This window comes from Convolutriloba macropyga, chromosome 3 (assembly GCF_964194025.1).
Source record: "Convolutriloba macropyga chromosome 3, txConMacr16.3, whole genome shotgun sequence".
Classification (NCBI taxonomy): Eukaryota; Metazoa; Xenacoelomorpha; order Acoela; family Convolutidae; genus Convolutriloba; species Convolutriloba macropyga.
Window position 1 is genome coordinate 76,191,676 of NC_134470.1, and position 23,561 is coordinate 76,215,236.

Genomic DNA, 23,561 nt, shown 5'->3' on the forward strand with positions numbered 1-23,561 from the left:
ATTCGGAATTGACCTGTCAGATCAGAGCTTATTGCAATCTTTAACAATCTGACCTGAAGTCATTTTTGACCTTACCAATCTGATCAGAACCCATTTCAGTCTTGAAAGATCTGATTAGAGGTCATTCTTTTCTTGAAGGACTTTTTGAGAGGTCATTGTGGTCTGGAAAGATCTGATCAGAGCTCAATTCATCCTTGGACAATCATATCAGAGCTCATTGCGGTCTTGATTTGATCAGAAGTCAATTCTGTCTTAAACAATCTGACAACAAATCATTTCAGTCTGGAACGATTTAATCAGGGGTCTTTTTTCGAAAGATTTGATCAGAGATCATTGTATTCTGGGACTATCCAATCAGAGCTCAATTCAACTCTGGAAGTCAGATCAGAGCTTATTGCATTCGTAAACAAGTCTGACCAGAAATCAATTTGTTCTTAAATGATCTGTTCAGCCTTGACGGATCTGTTCAGAGGTGATTTTAGTCTTGGAAAATCTAATCAGAACTCAATTCGGAATTGACCTGTCGGATCAGAGCTCATTGCAATCTTTAACAATCTGACCTGAAGTCATTTTTGACCTTACCAATCTGATCAGAACCCATTTCAGTCTTGAAAGATCTGATTAGAGGTCATTCTTTTCTTGAAGGACTTTTTGAGTGGTCATTGTGGTCTGGAAAGATCTGATCAGAGCTCAATTCATCCTTGGACAATCATATCAGAGCTCATTGTAGTCTTGATTTGATCAGAAGTCATTTCTGTCTTAAACAATCTGACATCAAATCATTTCAGTCTGGAACGATTTAATCAAGGGTCTTTTTTCGAAAGATTTGATCAGAGATCATTGTATTCTGGGACTATCTAATCAGAGCTCAATTCAACTCTGGAAGTCAGATCAGAGCTTATTGCATTCGTAAACAAGTCTGACCAGAATTCAATTTGTTCTTAAATGATCTGTTCAGCCTTGAGGGATCTGTTCAGAGGTGATTTTAGCCTTGAAAAATCTAATCAGAACTCAATTCGGAATTGACCTGTCAGATCAGAGCTTATTGCAATCTTTAACAATCTGACCTGAAGTCATTTTGGACCTTACCAATCTGATCAGAACCCATTTCAGTCTTGAAAGATCTGATTAGAAGTCATTTTTTTCTTGAAGGACTTTTTGAGAGGTCATTGTTGTCTGGAAAGATCTGATCAGAGCTCAATTCATCCTTGGACAATCATATCAGAGCTCATTGTAGTCTTGATTTGATCAGAAGTCATTTCTGTCTTAAACAATCTGACATCAAATCATTTCAGTCTGGAACGCTTTAATCAAGGGTCTTTTTTCGAAAGATTTGATCAGAGATCATTGTATTCTGGGACTATCTAATCAGAGCTCAATTCAACTCTGGAAGTCAGATCAGAGCATATTGCATTCGTAAACAAGTCTGACCAGAAATCAATTAGTTCTTAAATGATCTGTTCAGCCTTGAGGGATCTGTTCAGAGGTGATTTTAGTCTTGGAAAATCTAATCAGAACTCAATTCGGAATTGACCTGTCAGATCAGAGCTTATTGCAATCTTTAACAATCTGACCTGAAGTCATTTTTGACCTTACAAATCTGATCAGAACCCATTTCAGTCTTGAAAGATCTGATCAGAGGTCATTGTTTTCTTGAAGGACTTTTTGAGAGGTCATTGTGGTCTGGAAGATCTGATCAGAGCTCAATTCATCCTTAGACAATCATATCAGAGCTCATTGCAGTCTTGATTTGATCAGAAGTCATTTCTGTCTTAAACAATCTGACCACAAATCATTTCAGTCTGGAACGATTTAATCAGGGGTCTTTTTTCGAAAGATTTGATCAGAGATCATTGTATTCTGGGACTATCTAACCAGAGCTCAATTCAACTCTGGAAGTCACATCAGAGCTAATTGCATTCGTAAACAAGTCTGACCAGAAATCAATTTGGTCTTAAATGATATGTTCAGCCTTGAGGGATCTGTTCAGAGGTGATTTTAGTCTTGGAAAATCTAATCAGAACCCAATTCGGACTTGACCTGTCAGATCAGAGCTAATTGCAATCATAAACAATCTGACCTGAAGTCATTTCTGTCCTTACCAATCTGATCAGAACCCATTTCAGTCTTGAAAGATCTGATTTGAGGTCATTCTTTTCTTGAAGGACTTTTTGAGAGGTCATTGTGGTCTGGAGAGATCTGATCAGAGCTCAATTCATCCTTGGACAATCATATCAGAGCTCAATGCAGTCTTGATTTGATCAGAAGTTATTTCTGTCTGAAACCATCTGACCACAAATCATTTCAACCTGAAACGATCTAATCAGAGGTCTTTTTTCGAAAGATTTGATCAGAGATCATTGTATTCTGGGACTATCTAATCAGAGTTCAATTCAACTCTGGAAGTAAGATCAGAGCTTATTGCAGTCGTAAACAAGTCCGACCAGAAATCAATTTGGTCTTAAATGATCTGTTCAGCCTTGAGGGATCTGTTCAGAGGTGATTTTAGTCTTGGAAAATCTAATCAGAACTCAATTCGGACTTGACATGTCAGATCAGAGCTTATTGCAATCCTAAACAATCTGACCTGAAGTCATTTTTGTCCTTACCAATCTGATCAGAACCCATTTCAGTCTTGAAAGATCTCATTAGAGGTCATTCTTTTCTTGAAGGACTTTTTGAGAGGTCATTGTGGTCTGGAAAGATCTGATCAGAGCTCAATTCATCCTTGGACAATCATATCAGAGCTCATTGCGGTCTTGATGTGATCAGAAGTCATTTCTGTCTTAAACAATCTGACAACAAATCATTTCAGTCTGGAACGATTTAATCAGGGGTCTTTTTTCGAAAGATTTGATCAGAGATCATTGTGTTCTGGGACTATCTAATCAAAGCTCAATTCAACACTGGAAGTCAGATCAGAGCTAATTGCATTCGTAAACAAGTCTGACCAGAATTCAATTTGTTCTTAAATGATCTGTTCAGCCTTGAGGGATCTGTTCAGAGGTGATTTTAGTCTTGGAAAATCTAATCAGAACCCAATTCGGACTTGACCTGTCAGATCAGAGCTAATTGCAATCATAAACAATCTGACCTGAAGTCATTTCTGTCCTTACCAATCTGATCAGAACCCATTTCAGTCTTGAAAGATCTGATTTGAGGTCATTCTTTTCTTGAAGGACTTTTTGAGAGGTCATTGTGGTCTGGAGAGATCTGATCAGAGCTCAATTCATCCTTGGACAATCATATCAGAGCTCAATGCAGTCTTGATTTGATCAGAAGTTATTTCTGTCTGAAACCATCTGACCACAAATCATTTCAACCTGAAACGATCTAATCAGAGGTCTTTTTTCGAAAGATTTGATCAGAGATCATTGTATTCTGGGACTATCTAATCAGAGTTCAATTCAACTCTGGAAGTAAGATCAGAGCTTATTGCAGTCGTAAACAAGTCCGACCAGAAATCAATTTGGTCTTAAATGATCTGTTCAGCCTTGAGGGATCTGTTCAGAGGTGATTTTAGTCTTGGAAAATCTAATCAGAACTCAATTCGGACTTGACATGTCAGATCAGAGCTTATTGCAATCCTAAACAATCTGACCTGAAGTCATTTTTGTCCTTACCAATCTGATCAGAACCCATTTCAGTCTTGAAAGATCTGATTAGAGGTCATTCTTTTCTTGAAGGACTTTTTGAGAGGTCATTGTGGTCTGGAAAGATCTGATCAGAGCTCAATTCATCCTTGGACAGTCACATCCGAGCTAATTGCAGTCTTGCTTTGATCAGAAGACATTTCTGTCTTAAACAATCTGACCACAAATTATTTCAGTCTGGAACGATCAAATGAGAGGTCTTTTTTCGAAAGATTTGATCAGAGATCATTGTATTCTGGGACCATCTAATCAGAGCTCAATTCAACTCTGGAAGTCAGATCAGAGCTTATTGCAGTCGTAAACAAGTCTGACCAGAAATCATTTGGTCTTGCATGATCTTACCAGAAGTCTTGAAATGACCTTGAACGATCTTAAATGATCTTGAACGTTCTGGTCAGAGGTCATTTTAATCTTAAAGGATTTGATCAAGTGTCATTTTAGACTTGGACAATCTCATCAGAGCTCAATTCAGTCTTAAACCACTGCAGTCTCAATTCATTTGACCAGAATACTTTTCAGTCTTGAACGACCTGATCGATCATAGGTCATTATATTCTCGAAGGATTTTATCAGAGGTCATTATAGTCTAGGAAGATCTTATCACAGGTCAATGCATTCTTGAATGATCTAAACAGAAGTCATTTCTCAGCCTTGAACGGTCTGATCAGAGGTCATAGCAGCCTTGAACGATCTGATCAGAGGTCATTTAATTTTTGGAATTTATCTTAATTGCGGCACTCATGACTCTATCTTTTGTCAATGTCGCAAAAACTATCAGGAATTTTCCCAAAAAATTGCAAAAAAGGCTTCAGAAATGATGCTGCTAGTTTTGCACTAAATACCATAAATCGTTCAACTCAATGTTCTCTATATTCTTCATACTATGTTCTCTGTAAGCCGCTTGGTTTACTTTCTCACTCAAATAGCATCCTGAAAAGTGACCGTTACAACTTCAAAACATCACAAACACTGTAAGCTGAAACCAGGAATGTCATCTGTTCTTTTCGTGTTAAACTCAAAAGAAATCAAAACTGAACAAATTGTAGAACAACTAGAAAAACTGCCGGCGCTTAAGTAGTCTCACTGGCCGATTTCCGAAACTAAAACGTCGACCAAGCCATCAATTCTATCTCATTGATAACTTCATTGTTTTTACTTAAACTCTACTCGTATTTTTTTATAAAATTTTCTCGTATGTTTTCACATGATTTTGATTTCTCACGAAAGCTTTCGTGAGAAAAATAGAAAAGCGTTTGCGTTTTAACATGAGAAACATTTTCGTGTGATGCTCAATTACGCGATTTTTATCCAGTTAAATAACAAGAAAAATGACGTGATATAGAAGTTTTTCGTGTCGGAAACACTATGGGTATTTCCCATTATACCACCATCATGGTATATTTTTAGGGTAACTTGGGGGGGGGGGGGCTATACGTTATATGTCCACTAAGAGGTGGGTTGGGGGGAGGTGGGGCTATACTTATATGTCCACTAAGAGGTGGGGTGGGGGGGGGGGGGGGGGGGGCTATACGTTATATGACCACTAAGCAACGAGGAGGGGGTAGAAAGAAAAGACCCGACACTTTTTCCCGCGTTTTTTCATGTGATTTCACGCGATTAAGTTTTATTGTGTGATGTACAAGCAACAGCTACTCAAAACCAGAACCCGTCAATCAGAACCCAAGGTGAGTTTACATTAAATTATTAAATTAGACAACATACAACTGTGTGCTGGGATATTGACCGACTGTGCGTTTAACCGACTAGCAAAAATTGAGAAATTTAGACGACAGCTTAAATCTGATTGGTCGACAAACATTATTGGTCAAAATATCACTAGTTCTTCGAAACAACAATTGGTGTGCGGTCGGGTTGTCGGTTTAGGTTCTGACTGTTGGCGGTTGTTGGCGTGCAAACAGACTGGTTATATAGGACTGGGGGGGGGGGGGGCAAAAACAGAAACGATCCAAATTCTGACTATTGAGGGCTGTCAGTTAGACCTCCTGTCGGTCAATTCGGCGATCTCCTCTTCAGGATAACTTGCTATTTCGATTTTTAGGGAAAATGCTTTCAATTTGATTAAGTTTAATTTCTTAAATAAATTAATTAAAAATAAATTAATTAATTTCTTGTGTTTGAATTCTTAAATAATCGAAAGAAATAAAAGCGATTTGTATGTTACCTTTAACCTATTGTAATAGAATTTTTTTAGTATAGTTAACCATTTCTTTTTTGATGAATCAGTCCGGTTTTATTATTTATGTTTTCATATTCAGATTTTATCGCAAATAATCTTACGTTGAATATACTCAAGTTTAAATACTGATTTTACGGGTCGTCGGTTAACCCCCCCCCGTCGGCCAATTCGACTAACGCCGCACATTGTCATGTTGCATCACAATAAATTAGTAGTAAGATCAGGTTGACATCAATACACAGAAGCTTAACTTGATGGCGCCTGCTTGTCTGCAATAGCGACCCAATTTATCTATTTTATTGGGTCAATTTTGGCTGTGATGTTCTCGGACAGCTTTTGCAATAATTGGGAACAGCGGTGAAAACTGTACATTAACAATTTCTATTTATGTTATGGATTATATATAAGTAAGGTTTGAGAAAATAGAGAGGAGTGAAGAAGGTTTTCACACATATTTCTGTTATTTTAAGTGAAATTGTACCAAATTAGCACAAATATGCACCAAATAAAGTAGCACATTCAATTAGATTATTTTGCAACCTGGTACACTTAAAAAATTGGGAAAAAAGTTTCCGCTATAAAAGATTCCGCACATCTTTTGGTTGATTAAAACACACATTGTTGAAATAAAAAGTGTTGCTGAAAACTTGCAGTACTCTACAATTTACAAATTTTGGTTAAATTTGTTTGAACATAAAGTCTTCGTGGAACATAAATGATTTGAGCTTTATAGCTCATATTTATGTATTTTTTGTGCCAGGTTTTTGGTGATAATAAGCCTTGGCTCTTTTAAAGTAAGAAATATGTGTGAATAATGAGATGTTGAATTGGAAATACGTACTTAGTTACATTCATCACTATCTATTATAGCGCATAATTTTATGTACTACTAATGTGAGGAAAAAAGCTAAGCATTAGCTCTTACTGCTCGAGCTATATCTTTAAGCATTTAGCCGCCGCGCTCAGCTGAGCTTGTTGTTGTTTGCGGCTATTCCTCTGCTGCTGGGCTTGAATCGCCAGCCAGTGGATTGAATCCTCGCATAGTTGGAAAAAGTGCTTCTACTACAAATTCACTGCTTTTTATAGTGGTGGTTTATACTTTTTGCCAGCTGCCATAGTCTGATTGGTTGATTCAGTATGTCGACATAGACTACAGCAATAGCACAGTAAGATTGCATCAGATAGCACTAAAAATGATTGAGTTTTGTATTGTATGTAGCACTGCTACATCTCACCCCAGTTTTAAGAAAATTGAAAAGTTTTTTCAGTTTGTGAATGTGACTTCTTCTCTGGTTGATCCGAATCTCTCTTCTTGTATTGCTTCGTTGCATCCAATTATTGTGTTTTGTTGACACATCTGCTACGGCAATGATTCAATAATCTTCAGGTACCAATGTGTGGGCAAAATCTGCCTCACCAAAAAGCCAATTTAGGCAAACAAATAAAAGCAACGCTCTTTTTGGCGTTTTCAATAATAAACGAGTGTAACTGACAAATAAATTGAACATCGCAGTCCGAAATCAGAATAATAACATTTGATAGCAACATAAACAATGCAAGAAATCCATCCCTCCGGGGACAAAAAGAAAAAGAAAATAGTTGTAACAGTTAACGAAAGGAAGAAAGTATCACATTCTTAAGGTGTGAATTTTTTGCTGCTCGGCGCACCAGATTTTAGAGTAAGAAATATGTGTGAATAATGAGATGTTGAATTGGAAATACGTACTTAGTTACAGTCATCACTATCTATTATAGCGCAAAATTGTATGTACTACTAATGTGAGGAAATAAGCTAATCATTAGCTCTTACTGCTAGAGCTATATCTCTAAGTATTTAGCCGCCGCGCTCAGCTGAGCTTGTTTTTGTTTGCGGCTATTATTCTGCTACTGGGCGTGAATCGCCAGCCAGTGGATTGAATCCTCGCAGAGTTGGAAAAAGTGCTTCTACTACAAATTCACTGCTTTTTATAGTGGTGGTTTATACTTTTTGCCAGCTGGCATAGTGTGATTGGTTGATTCATTATGTCGACATAGACTACAGCAATAGCACAGTAGGATTGCTTCAGAGAGCACTAAAAATGATTGAGTTTTGTATTGTATGTAGCACTGCTACAGCTCACACTCATGTTTCTCTTGAGTACTCTAATTTCTCAAAAAGAAATAATAGCTCCCCTAGTAACAATTAAATTCAATTAAGAGTTGAAACACGATTATCTGATGATGACTTGGCATATTCTAAGGAAAATGTGAATATCAGAAACGATTTCGAGCATTTAGCGCAACAATTAGATGTTCCTGGAGTATTACTTTACGAAAAAAATGTTCTCTTTCGTAAAATAGCTTCACTAGTACAAAATAAATTGATTTAAAAAAGCAAATGACGATGACTAGGCATTTGCTAAGAAAAGTTTGAGTATCAGAAACAATTTCAAGCTATTAAAGCGACAATAGGGTATAGGATTTTCTCTGGAGGATTCCTATTTTTCGAAAAAAATGTTTTCATTCGTAGTTTGGCTCCCCTAGTAACAATTAAAAACAAATATTGCAAGAATTTTGAATTCACTTGGGAGAAAATGCTGAGATTTTTCCCGAGTAAAATATAAAGGCAAAATTATTTAGGTTTGAGATACTTCTAAAAAGAACTTGTCGTTTCATTTTTTAAGTCCTTGCTCGCTAATGATATTTTAAAGACATTTTTGCTTTGGCGGCGCAAAAAGTTTTAAAGCAACAATGTTATCTTGACTCCATTGGAATTTCTCCCCACAGCAAAAATTAATTAAGAAACAAAGCAACTAAAAGTTCTCACTTTCAAGACTTTTCATTCTTTTTTGAAAACTTTGCCTCTTTTTGACACTAAGAATTTGCTTACGCAAACTATTCGCATAACATTTTTTTCATCACTTTCAAGACAAAATGGGACTCAACTTTTAAATGATTTAATGGAACCTAACAATAATCATAGTGCAACAATATTTATAGTGCTAGTAGAATTACAACATTTCTGGTTAACTAAAAATTTTTCCTAAAATATTCTTGCAAATGTCCTTGCAAAACTGTCTCTTTTGTATCAAGAAACTTTAATAATTTAATTTTCCTAATGATAAGTTCTCCATGCATTAATAAATTTAAAATATGACCAATTATAGTACATTCCATTAACGGTATTATTTTTCAATTCAATAATCACGCAAAACAACGGGAAATAAACACCACCGATAGCTTTAATTTGAGAACTGTTAAATCATATGGAAGAGATTTTAAAAATCTGAAATCAGCTTTGCACGTGTCTAGACCCTTTCCCCAACTACCTATATACAACTTCTCATTGGTGTATTCACGTATTATTACTCACACTTAAATTGGGATGCGATCGCATATAGTCCCAGAAACTATCCAAAAATCCAGGACTGCAGTTGCTTGTCACACTAAAGCATGTTAATTGGGCTTCGTTCAATTTCCGGTTGAGTTACGAAACATTCTAAACATTCAGATCATCTTTTATATCTGTATATTTTCACTGCAAATTGCTCAGCAATCTTGACCTCTTAAAAACGAACATTTCGCTAGGCTGTAGAACTTTTTGCACGGTCAGAAATTTTTTTAAGCTGTTTCGTATTTGGTTCAGTTAGAAAAAACGTATAGTTGGTAGACAAGAGTATATGGTAAAATTAAAAATGTACACGTAAAAATGTAAACAAGCAAAAAGAAAAATATAAATCACAAAAGTGCTAATGAGTGCTTTGTTGAAACCGCAGGTATTAGGACCAAAATAGCACGAATATCCATGGATAATTTGAATGCAGTTTTTTATATATTTTTCTCTTCCTATGTGATTCAAAACCTAGCACAAGAGAAAGGAAACCAAATTTGTCAGATGACTTTGACCTATGTTTGCGATCCAAGCTTGATTGGTCAATTTGTAGCTGCTCAATGGTAAGCTCAGACTAAGTTCTTTACGTACACTCGCCAATGATTGAGAGTTCAATCCCCTGCCTCCGTGAAACTGTCTGTGTAAGGATGAGATCTTACTTAACCATAGCCTCAGGTTGACCATAGACTGACCAATGTTGGCTGCAATGATGGTACCACGTGAAAGTTTCAGACGCAAAAAAAGTGGCCAAAGTCACCAAAAAAAGAGCAATGCTGCTCATAAAATGAACAGTCTGAAATATGGGGAATAATACGAAAAAGGGCAGCTGAGAACAGGCTACTGTATGCCTAATGCTGTTCCACTGCGATTACGCAGGAACCAAAATTAATTAATTATTATTAATTATTATTATAAAAACTAAAAACAAAATTAATGAAAAATTAAAAAAAATAGAAAAAAAATTGAATAAATTATTGTTCTCAAAAATGTATCACGCGACTACGTGCGATTAAATCAAAATGGAGAGAAATAGAATAGCTGACACCGATTGATTTTTTTAAGTTTAAAACAAAAACTTAAAATTCAACAATAGTACTTTAATTTTGCAAAGCTGATTTCCTTTTCTTGAATTTGCGAAACTGATTTTAGTTTTTTAAAACCAATTTGAGAAAGTCAAGAAATTTTATCAAATGAAGTACAAAAAATACTGCTTCGACGCGTTATGGATTAATATTAACATTATTTAACAATAGGTAATCATGTCCTAAAATGGCATGTAGAAATATGCGGCTTGCGGAAAATGTAACTTTTATTTTATTTTGTGCTAATGAAATCTCTCCTATTTTAAGTTTCAAAAAATCGTAACTCCTTGTTATAGATTGGCAATTATCTTATGATATGCTACCTTATCTTCTTAATTGAAAAACAGTCGCAGCTGATCGTTAAGTCAATAATTATGTTTTCCCGCACTCTGTTTTAAAATTAAACCCTAAGTTTGTTTTGCATGTCATTTAGAAGGTTTTTGTCAACAGAAACACAAGTCTACTCAAATTGCTCATTGACTTGAAAGTGCTCTTTGATTGTGTTTTTTTAAAAACTTAGAAACGCAAAACCTGTTTGACCAAAAACATGAAGAACACGAAAGGGTAATGAGCTGTCTGGCACAAATATGAAATTCGATTTATGTAGAATTTAATAAGCAAGCGTAAAAGGAGTACCTGAAACGGTTAACAATATAATATTGTGAAAAAACAAAGGTATGCTTCAAATATTTCCAATTCAATATTACTGATTGACATACAAAAGTTTATTGATAATACAAAAATTAAATATAGGTGAATAAATTCAGAATATCAGTTGTATCTATTTCGTTTTAAGATTGTTGGTACTTAATGTAAAAAAGCTTGCAAATGAGGCAAACAACATTATCAATGTTAAACAACGGAAAATAGGCTGAGACTTTTTGAGTTCGACTTACAGAAAATGTAACTAACTATACCAGTTGACAAAATTTGTTTTGAAATTATATTTAAATTATACTTTTAATTGCTGCTATTGCTTGGAAAGCTTTTCAATTTTTTTGTCAATTTCTAATATGTTCAAACCATAGGAGAAAAAATTAGCAACAACAGTAGAAAACTTTTTTTTTCAAAACAAATTTGCACTTAGGAGGTTTTTTGGAAAGTTTTTATAGGATAGATTGTCTCAACTGAAATTTTTAACTCTTTTCTTCAGCACCAAGCAATATATCCAAACAGTACTTGTCTACAAAAATTTGCGTGCTTTTTAGGCAATGTTGTGGCGAGAAAAGAGACAAGCAATTTTTGAAATGGTTAACATTTGAAACCTCATTTATTCTTCGAGAAAAAGCAGAGTATGAATATTTTTGATGGATGAAAAACATTTTTCAAGAACTTTTAAAAGGTGCAGTTTTTGTATCCCCCGGAAAAAGAGAGTGATCGGAAAAAAATAGTTCACGAAAAAGAATCAACATGCCATAACCTTTTTGACCCGCAAGAAAATTGATGGTTAGAAAATTAAGGGGGTTATCATCAATACATTTTCAATGTTTTTCTGAGTGACATTATATATAGTTTTTGTCGATTGTATAGCCCTCATCCAAAATTTCGAACTAACTGTCTGCTTGTTTTGTTCTTAGAAAGCTCAATCAATTGGGAAGCAAAAATTTTTTTCATTAAGTATCCAAAAGTTGGTTTATTGAAAGTCTATGTTCCGAAAACTAGGGTATCCACTTAATCTTTATTTAAATTCTTTATATCTCAGAAATGATTTAAGGAAGGAAATTGGTTTTAGGTTAGTGCTTTTCTCTTTAAAATTCAACGATGACACTTAAACGTACCATGCTTTAATCGAATTATCCCAAGTCGAGTTGGCCAGACCGAATTGAGCTCTGATCAGACTTTTTTCGAGCTCACACATTTTCTCGGTGCGCTCGAATTACGTTGTCTGGAAAAGGCTTCAAGCGCACTTTTGTTTGGAAAAGGGTCTGGAACTTGTCTGATCAGAGGTCACTTCGGTCTGGGACGGTGTGATCAGAGGTGGTTTCAAAAGCACACTAGTCTGATCAGAGACCAATTCGAGAGCACTTTAGTCTGCTCAGAGGCCAAGTGGAGCAAATTTTTTTTTGAAGATTTTTTGTTTTTTTTTTACTTGCAGATGATGTTGTCTCTGCTAAGAGTCAGCAATACAGCACCATTTTGATCAGAACCTCATTGAAAGTCTAATGGGGTTGATCAGAAACAAGGGTTCCAGCTCATGCAAAACTTTGGAAACAGTGTAGATCAAGACGTGTTGAATATATGATTGAAAACGTCAATTTTCATGATATGAATATATTACAAAGGTATTGAGAGATTTTTCAAAATTGTTCTTTAATCAAGTTTTTGACTGCACTTTAGTCTAAAAAAAAAAGAAAAAAAGGCAACTTTGATAGCACTTTAGTCTGATAAGAGGCGTGTTCGGGCGCACTTAAAGCGCACACTGAGCATCGACATCGAGTGCACGACACGAGAGCCTAATCAGCGGAAAATTCAGTCTGGGTCGGTATGATCAAAGGTGGCTTTTGTCTGGGACGGTCTGATCAGAAGTAATTTCTGTCTAGACCTCTACCTGGGATATGCAACTTGTAATATCAAAATGTCAGAAAAAAATTAATTGGTGTTTATATATATATATATATATATATATAAACATATATTATACAAATAAATATATATATATATATATATATATATATATATATATATATATATATCTTTAAATTTGTTATATATTATCTAATAATGTTCTATATAATGGATATGATTAAACAATGATTCATTGCCACTCTCGGAAGTGAAAAAAAATGATCCAGCTCCCGTTCCCATTTAGTCATAATATTTAGCAATTACTAGTACCAATTATTGTTTGCCCTAAATACCGAATTTGTTGAATTTTGCTTGAGTCACAATTCCTGTTTTCCCCCTAAAATAGAACGGAAAGAGACTAAAGAAACGCAAGATGAGATCTAGAACTGCGGATGTTTATCACACTTTGGCCCTTGGACTTGATAATAATTACCTAAATTGCTCAAAGGGAAAATTGAATTAACCATCTGCGTTTTAACCAGTGTTCATTAACACCGCAAACGGAAATCATTTTGTCTTGTTAATTAACTCGAGTTATCAGCGGTATTTCAGGTAAGAAAATTTTATTTCTAGCTAAAATTTCTGAAAACTTTACAAACAATTGATATTTCAAGGTTGAAAATTTTTGCTGCGCTAAAAAGTTCTTCTTACTGTTTAAGTAGATTTAAGGTTACTCTTTTCAACAAATATTTGCTGACTTAAATCGATCTAAAAGAACTTGAGTTTCACAGTTTTGCTATGGTCTAGTTGAAGCCGCGAAATTTTTCAAATGTTTGTCTTTTGTGTTGACTTTCTCTTATGTCTGACCTTGACTTTTCTACAAGGAAAAGTTATGATCAGTTATAATTGAAATAAATGCATTCCTACTGAATCCGGCATAAATCTCAACTTCGTTTTCCGTTGCCGTTAATTTAACTTGAGCTAAGACCTTGTACTAGCAAGCTATAATGTCAGATATTCTATTGTGCTCAAGTTTTAGGGTAGTTGATCGGAAACTCAAAGTCGGCTCTGAAACTTTTCATCTTCAGCTTTTTGACAACTCCGTGCCCGGGTGTTCAAAAGTTCCATCACTGTAAAAATGTTATAAAGATGTCAGCGGTTAACAGTACAGGGTCATACGCGTCGAGGTTTTAAAGAAACAAAACATAATGTAAGAAAAGCAGTCATTTTTTTACTTTCACGGCACAAAAATATGTAAGCATGTTCATTGGTCAATGCGAAAAACTTTTTATTTTAGAAATTTTCTGGTTAATTTGAGTTTTTTATTGTTCTGTTTGTGGCATTTAATATCATTTGTCATCAGAAAATGTGTCAGAATATTTTTTACAATATCAATTTTGTATTTCGGAATAACAAAAAAAAAGAATAATGTCCTTGTCCACCAAAAAAATGTACGCAGTGAGTGTTGCAATGCCGATTAGACTTGAAAAATTTTAACCTCAAAATAGGTTTGAAAACTATTGAGAACTCTTTAGAGGATAGGTGTGCACGCAGATTTTTTGAAATCAGTAGTTAACCGTCTTCAGCGTAAACTCAATTTTATGAATACTTGTTTTCTATACACCAATTTTTTTACATAAAAAAATAAATATATTGGAATTTAATTTTTGTACAAAAAGGAGACATTATGTTGCCATCCTTGAACAATTTTTTTCGAAAAAAAACGATCTAGGTGATCTTTTAAATACTTTAGCCCATATTACTTTTTTCTCTTTTATTGAAAAAAATTAATAAGCTTTAATAAACTTGCAATTGTCGTTTTGAAAAACAGCATTTTTGTGTTTGTTTTGAAAATAATTAAAATTTTTGTAACCTATATCTACAATATGTTTTAAAGTGAGTTATGATCTCGAACAAAGTTGGGAAGCATCTGATCAAGTAAACTTTCGTTATCATTCACAGTGACACTGCAATGTCAACAGTAGTTGTTGCTTGAAACTTAATGTCTTAAAATAACTGTTTCAGTTTACTAGGAAAAAGCTTTCGTGATGTTTTGCAGATGACGTCTGGTCTCCACTGCTTCTCAACTTTTTAGGAGAAAATAGTTACCGTCAATTGTAGTAATACCGTCTCAAAGAATGTCCGCCCAGTGGGTTGAAAATTATATCTGAAATATATTACGCTTTTTATCCAAAGAAGCTTCGTTAATTCATTTCTGATTTTCACCGCATTTGTTATACGGTCGTAATTTGAAAATGATTCGCCTCCCTGAAAACAAATTTTAACTGACTACCCGAATAAAATTTTTCCTTTCGATGCTTTTCATCTCACTAAATTTTGTCAATCGACGAAATTTTCTAGCCCGTTGTCCCTTTTTGATCTCCTCTCCTTATTCCCGAACTTACTTTGCTGGAATTGGTATATTACGAGTGCAATTTTTGTTGAGAGAAATGATCGCATAAAAAATTTTTGTCGAAAATTCGTAGCAGATTTCGTTTCTACAAACAAACAAAATTTAACACAATCCACATAATCGGTTTTAGCAAGCTGATTCCTAGTACAATTCCATTTCACCGCCCGGAGACTACATATTTGACCCATGAAGCAAAATAGGAGTTGTTTTTTTATCAAACCTTGCTTAAATCTGTTATCTGTAACATAGAAAGACTTCTTTTTTCACCAGCAATGACTTCAGTGAGGCAAACATTTGAGTCATTAACTTTAAACGTTATAATCAATTTTTCATTTTATCAATATTAAGTGACGTTGAATATTTGACATCACCTGTAAAAACTTCTCATCGAAAAGTTATCGATCTTTTTCTGATTGTCGAATGCCTTATTTCGATATCAAAGTAAATTAATATAAGAACTTGTGCCATCTTGAAATGGTAACAACAATTGTTTGTCTTGGCGATCAATTTTTAGCTATTGCTTTGTGAACACTGTTCATACCCGGGTCAAGGTGTCACCGCTAAAAGTAGCTTAATAAATGTAAGATTTGCGGTGAATTTGGGTAAAAATATAAGATTTCAGCTCAATGCGATGAATGTAGCGAAAAAAAATTTAAGCGCTGAAATTTTGTTTTCACCGTTTAAGCGGTCAAAGAAAATTTTTCACAGCTACCAGCGGAATGCGGTGAAAAAAAATTTTCAGTGCTATCAGCAAAATACGGTCAAAAAAATTTTGACCAGTTCCAGCAGAATGCGGCGAAAAAAATTTTTCACCGCTAGAAGTGCAAAATATTTACCGCTAATTTCAACGCTTCTCTTAAATTCACGGGAAATATCATTGAAATAAGTGACAAATGGCGCTGTGGAATAAGAAGTTGGCGACATATAGGAGGTGAGTGGTTCAAACCCGCGTACGGCAGTTTGTTTTTTGTAAGAAATCCGGTGAATGCGGTAAAAAAAAAATTTTGCCGCTAAAAACCGCAAGTATTACAAACATTCACCGCTTTCACCGTATTCAACGCTAAAGATGCGGGCCTTTTGCGGTGAAAAAAAAGAGTTTTTTTCACTGCTATTCACCGCTTATCTTGCATTTTTTGTTGACAAAACCTCGACCCGGGTATTCAGGTTGCTCATTTGCAATATGCTATAATTCCATGCACTTAAAGTTCTGCGACAACCTATACAACATATTCTGTTTGGGAATAATGAGTAGGCAGATTATGAGCAGATTAATGTTAGGATACATCAATCCTAATTTCATCACTAGCCGTTCAACTGTTTTTCATGATTTGTTCTCTTGATAAACCCTTTTCCATTTTCTTTTTAAACTGATTGTTTTTCTGTGAATCCCAAACAAAATTTTCTCTACTGTCTATCAATTGCTATTATTAGTTGTTGTTAGAAACTCCGCTGATTTTTTTTGAACTCGATGTTTCATAGCTGTATTTATCCTCCTCGGAACACTTCCTCAATTTTCCACTTATATTTCTTTGAAAAGATAAACTTCTTTTCTAAGCTATAGTTCTATTTCCCCTCCAGTTTTTTTCTTGATTCTCGATATTCGATTCACTCAGACGCAAAAGATTGCCATCAATTCTGTCGTTTGAATTATAATTTTTATCCTAGATCTGAACTTTTTCCATAAAACCTTTGAATTCACTGGAAGAAATATAATCAAGAACCTCTCCAATTTGTTACATGCTTTGTTTTTCCAAAGGAGGTACATGAGAAATTTGCAATCCCTGAGTTAGTAAACTAGTTTAGTTATTCGTTTTGAGAATTCACAGAACTGTCGGAAAAACCTCAATAACCTCAAATAACTGAATAGGTAGAACTCGCCCGTTTTTTTAAAAATCTGCCCACCCAGAAATTTAATTTTGAAACTTTGGGTTGGGAATAATACGGCACCTGTGTATTTTTTGTTGGCACTAATTAACAGTATGTCAAAGATTTGCTCCTATATTCTTGTTTAGCTAAATAGTTGGGCGCATTTAAATCGAAATAAATTGGGTTAAAATTAAAAGTTGAAATTTTTCTGATTTGAATAGACAAATATCTATATGAAGATTCTTGTAAACATTTCTCAGCAACAAAATCAAATCGCACGGAATCTCTCTGGGTTAGTGAAATGCATTAATGCTACGTGTGCGGATAATGAACAAGTCACTAATTGCTGCGTGCACGTGATGAGTAGGGCGACATTTTTAAATTTAAGACAATGTTGTAGAAATTTAAGACTTCTCTGTTAGATAAAAAGGACTAAATGAAAGTAAAATTGAGCGCCAACTGAATGCTAGTTCTGTTATTTAAAGTACAATCAGCAGTTCTTGTTGTCAAACATGAAGACGACATAAACGGGCGCAGCTAGATTGATTTTGTTGGTAAGGGGATTCGCTCAAGTTTTTGAAAAATTGCAACTAATTTTGAACTCTCTAAATCTCGTTTTTTATTAACTAGCCCCGTTTCGCTAAGACAAAAATCACGGAAATACCTCCGTTTAGCAATTCCAATGAAGAAACTCTTTGATCTTTCGGTAACAAAACTGTCGTCTGCAAACTGAAACGAACCTCAATTGCATGTAGATCCCACAAATCAAAGGTTGGTTGCTCAAGGTTTTTTTTTGAAAAAAAAAGCAATATCGTTTACATCGAAATCGATATTGTAGCGTGTGCTATCTCCTATCATGACGAACTTTTCAAAGCTGGTCATCTGAAATTCATCCTCTCCCGATTAATTTACAAGCAAAACTAACCGTGTGACTTGTTTCTCCACAAATTATCTTTTTTTCTGCGTTTTTGTCAGCACCGCTCTTTAAGTTATCTATCTATGTTTCTGTTGCAAATAAAACTCAAAAGCATCACTATCGAACATCATGCTTCGCCTATCAAAGATAATCTATTGGCTCTAACCGATGGCTATCTTTCGGAGCATCTCCAAATTCTTTTCTTGAGTGTAAGATCTCGCAATTTTATTTTAGCCTCCATAAACATTTGAACAACTATGCCACCTGTATTACAAATGAGAGCACACAAGATGCTGTATACTCCAGAACATCCATCTTACTCTGAAGGGAGGTTTTTCATTACACGACAATAGCATAAAGCCATCGCGACATCAAATTCCTTATCAAACAAGCAAAAAAAAGCTTTGTCTTTGTTTTTTTATCGGCTACCATGGTAGTATGTCAACAGGAATTAGCGATGTTTTGACCATTTTTTGTTCACTTTTGTTGAGTTGTTTTATTAGTAAGCTCTATGGCTGACTATGAAATGCCTGTCTTGGTGACAGAGTTATTTCATGTTTAATAAGTGAGTGTCATCGTTGTGTTTGACATGGGTCCAGGAAATAACCCCCCCCCCCCCCCGGGAAAAAAAATCCCCACGGAAATAAACCCCCACTTTAGATAGGAAATAAAACCCCACGGTTTATTTCCGTGGGGGTTTATTTCCGTGGGGGTTTATTTCCGTGGGGGTTTATTTCCGTGGGGGTTTATTTCCGTGGGGGTTTATTTCCGTGGGGGTTTATTTCCGTGGGGGTTTATTTCCGTGGGGGTTTATTTCCTATCTAAAATGAAGTGAGATTTTTTTCGTGGGTTTTTTTCCGCAACCGGTTTGACATTTCAAACTTTTATTTTGATTTTTAAGTTGACTCTTGGATGCCAGACCGCATAATTACAATGATAAGGTATCTCAAGCGCGTTGTTTGCTGCTAGAGGTCTACATTCCTGGAAAATTTTTTACGGAAAATATTCTAATCTTGTTGGTAACCAGGAATGAATCTCATTACGCAACCCTACTTGGATTGAAGTCCAAAAATAGTTGTTGAGAACAAAATTCTAATGGGTTGCTGGAATTAGATTTAGTTTGCCAGTTCTCAATTCTACTGTCAACAACCTCCTTCACACAGTCCTAGATGCCAACGGAAACACGCAATAATAATATTTTGTGAAAGTTTTCGTGCAAAAACGTTAAATGCAGCAATCGTTAAAAGCAGCAGCCCACACTTTCGTGACTTTCTATGAGAACAATTTGGTTTGGTTTACGAATCTTTTCGTGCCGTTGACATATAATTGTATTTTTCTAGGTCTCCACGTTGTCGAAGGTTACACAAACTGCAGTGTTATTTGTGTGGAAACCTTGCGAGTGTTTGGTAACCAATAATTTTAATCGCAGCATTAGGACACGCATGTTGAATCACATTGACAAAAGTTAACCCTGTCATAAAATTTTGATAGTATTTTAAGGTATCGACATTACTAAGCAACATTTGCGACTTGCTCGGACAAATGTTGTATATAAAGGTAGAAGCTTGCTACAATTTTTTGAAATTATTGTAGGAGGCGTTTTCCTCCAGTTAAACTGAAAACATCCATAACCCAGCCACAAGTGTGATTGAGACTTGCCCATGCATCACTTTCTTACGGCATTTATTGAAAAATTTATACGACAGATAACCGATCCGGCTAACCCCAATAACTTCGGGTAAAACGCGCATTCGGTCAATTAGAGAAACAAGTTTCAATCTTTCATCGTGAAAAAATCTTCTTAAAAAACAACTACTAGTTATACTGCTGGTCCGTACATTAGATACTTAAACGACGGGGTTAATCGCGGGACCACATGTATAACTTGAGAGTTCAACCCCTAGTTCTACTCTTGGTATATAGTTAAGTATTAAATAAAGTTAAATGCAAATTTGAATTAATAAGTTATGTTAAACAGCATCAAATATGAACCGAGCATTAAGGGATAGAATAATTAAAGTTATAAGATTGAAATAGCACAGATTGAACTATTCTAAGTTAACTTGTAACTTAGATAGAGTTTGAGAGATGTTAAATTATAACTTAGAGAAGTTAAGCTGAACTTACCTGATTTCCAAATTTGTGCTAAGTTAATATTTTATGAATTAGAGAGTTCTTAGTTAAGAACAAGTCACAAAATATTCTAAGTTAGAAAAATATCTCAAGTAAGCTGAGATTGAGCAAGGGAGCAATACGGGAGTATGATTTTAAATCAGAAGTTATCAGGGACCAAAAAGTGTTGGTAGTTGAGCGTGCAAGCTCCTTTTATACTTGCGGAGACGTGGTTCTCTAGTATCCTATTGGATAGAGATAACGAGTTTCCACAGTGTTACCAAGGTTAACTTGGTGTTATCTGTGTGGCGTGATAATATCACGTCATAGTATTCTCAGTTTTAGTTAGTGATCTTAAAATAGTAGCTTATTCAAAACTACTTAGTAATTTGTTCACACGACAAAATGGACTTTGTCCAAATCAAGTTTATGCTTCACGCACTATAACGTAAATTCTCAAAATAGCACTAAGATTATCAAATAGTGTTACTGAGTGTAGCACACTTCAGTACATCCCATCCCGGTCCATAGGTATTAAATCAAAACATCAAATTTTACATAATCGAATAAATTATTTAGCTTAATTTTATAATAATTAAGCATTTAAAGTTTGTGAGGTAGATTACTTGGTTAAAGTTCTAAAGTTCATCGTAGCTTCTTGTTTTTGAGTTTTCTCTTAAAGAAGGGTTGACGATGTCCTAAGATACAGGGCTGTACAAAATAATAGATCCAATTTTTTTGGCTGGTCGTTATAATAGACCTTTTGAAGTTTTTCTATAAAATTGTGCTGCTAGTACATCTGACGTTGAATAATAGAATAATATAATTTGAAGAATATACTGGTTAAGTTAATGGTCTATAATGACAAGCGAGGTAAATGAATAGGGAAATTAAAATTACTGCGCACAACACCATAAAGGCTAGAGTTGCCGCAATGACTCCCCAAATAAAGAATTCCGTTTCGTAATTCATCTTTATTTGAGTATTGTTGAAGAATAAATCAATTGAAGTAAGCCTTGTAGCTATAGTTTAAGGAATTAATATTTAGACTTGGTTGATCATTATGAATTAGCTTCATGAAATAATTATTCTTGCTTTTCGTCATTGATTCAAAGTAAATAACAATTTCTTTTTGTTCAAAGTCTTCAAGAAATAAAATGACTTCGCATTGAAATTCAGAATAATATAATTCGGAGATTCTGAAAACTTTATCGTTAAAAATAATCTGTTTAGAAAAGTTTACCCAAGCGGATTCAACATGATCAGAGAGTTGACAATAATCTTTAAACCATTCGATATCAACACCTCCTACAAAATATGTGTTCATTGTGAATTATATAGTAATTCAATTTTTGTGTCAATGGGGAGAATGGAAGACCATTTAATCTTTGAAAGGAATTGACAGAAAGATCCAAATAGTACTTAGACTATAAATGGCGGATGGCGATGAATGTATACCTGTTAACGAAAGGTTGTAACATTTCTATATCCGTGATCACCAAAGTATTGAAGATTAACATATTAATTGAAATAAGTGAGAGGTCGAAAGTTTAGATTATTGATGTTAAGAATTTCTTCTGTATGAATAAGTTTTAGAATTTCAAATAATTCGTACTCAGGAACTTGATGAAAATAAACTACAATTTCATTAGAATTGTTATCTTGTTAGAATAAGATAATCTCTTGTAACTCAAATGTCCAATGAACTGACAATGGTGTATAGAATTTATTTCCAACTAAGAATGTTTTCGAAGTTTTAATAACTTGCGATTGAATAAATTCAGCGAGATCACAATATGTTTTGAAATATTTAACGTCTACTGAAAGGTTCTAAGACATTAATTAAATTATGGAATTCAAAGGAACAATCGAATGATGTCGTAAGCAAGATAAATCGTAAAGATAAAGAATAGATTTTATTAGAGAAGCGAGAATAAATCAAATCTGCAATCTAAAGATAAGAATGGACTCATTTTTCACCATAAATTGCGCTAAGTGTAATCAATGAAGATTGAAGAAATGCGGATTATTTTACTTGATGTAAGTAATGTAATAAAGGAGAGTAAGGTAATCAAAATGGCTAATAACAATCGAATGATGTCGTAAGCAAGATAAATCGTAAAGATAAAGAATAGATTTTATTAGAGAAGCGAGAATAAATCAAATCTGCAATCTAAAGATAAGAATGGACTCATTTTTCACCATAAATTGCGCTAAGTGTAATCAATGAAGATTGAAGAAATGCGGATTATTTTACTTGATGTAAGTAATGTAATAAAGGAGAGTAAGGTAATCAAAATGGCTAATAATTAGGCGTTCGTTTAAACTAACGAATAATTTTCCTCACCGCGGGAGAAAGAAGAAGAAGTAATGAAGGAAGTACTGAACATCAACAACCACAAATTTATCTATTCCATTCCGTGAGTGCTCAACGTGATGAGCGGAGGATGTGGAGTTGATGCTTCAGATTTGCGATCTCCAGTTGGAGCTCAGTAATCCGTTGTTCGAGCTGTTGAGAGCGTTGTCTTTCTGTCAGAAAGTTTTGCTGTACCTGATAAGTAAAGGTATCAAGCTGAGGATTGAGGTTTGCTGTAATATTATCAAACGGGACTTGTATGGTTTGTCCTTGAAGGTTGTGATTAGTTAGTAGATAAGAATTTTTGTTTGACAAATAACCAATGAGATTGAATCTATTGATGTTGGGTTGCAGCTGGTAGATTAAATTCGTATCGTAGTTCGGGTGTCCACTAAAACCGGGGGTTTTAGCTTGTATCTCAGCTTGATGTTGTTTTTGTAGGCGGTCTTGCAGGGGGGTAGTTGTGTAAGGATGAAGATTAAGAAAGTTTGGTCGTGACGATTGAGTAGATGTAGTGTTTGCTAAGACGTTGGGTACCGTACTGTTTGTCTTGGGTATATTTACTTGTAGCGGTGTCGCTGGGCTGAATGTCTCTCTAATGAATTGTTTACGTGGTTGTTTCTTTGCAATTGTATCTGCAGTTTTAGTTCTCTTTTTGGATGATGTAGATGATGATGTAACTGTTGTTGATGAATTTGCACTAGTTGCTTGAGTTTGTACTGCTGAAATCTTGATAGCTGAGAGAAAAGTTGTAGATGGGGTAACGTGAGTTGTGGGTTGTACTAGTCTGTCAAGTTGTTTAACTCCAGATTGGGGTTTAGAGGTTGATTGTGTATTGTATTCGGGCCAACCACTTGAAGGTTCCTTCTGAAAGACTGGTATCAGTTCGTTAGGGATTGAAGAAAGTTCCTGAAATATCAAGTATTCTCTACTCTTATTCTATTCTAGGAGTATATTTTTTGAAGTTATTTTGCTAGTATTCTCTTTTTCTTATTTTTTTGTATTCTCTTTCAAAGTAAATCGGTAGTAATTTTGAAGTCAGTCTGTATTATCATCATATAGTTTGATGATATTAAAGTAATAGAGGAATT

The 23,561-nt window shown here is 34.7% G+C and overlaps 1 protein-coding gene across 3 annotated transcripts in view; it reads left to right on the forward strand.

Annotated features, from left to right (window-relative positions):
• Positions 1-5,271: 5,271 nt before the first annotated feature.
• The window catches only part of LOC142336466 (uncharacterized), an 82,248-nt gene continuing 63,958 nt past the window's right edge, over positions 5,272-23,561 (forward strand). For 2 of the 3 annotated variants that reach the window (XM_075385323.1, XM_075385321.1), the window contains exon 1: positions 5,272-5,338. In XM_075385323.1, coding sequence (XP_075241438.1) covers positions 5,288-5,338 — 51 coding nt within the window. In that variant the 5' untranslated portion in view covers positions 5,272-5,287. The remainder of the gene's footprint in view (positions 5,339-23,561) is intronic. The other variant, XM_075385320.1, reaches the window with a different exon arrangement.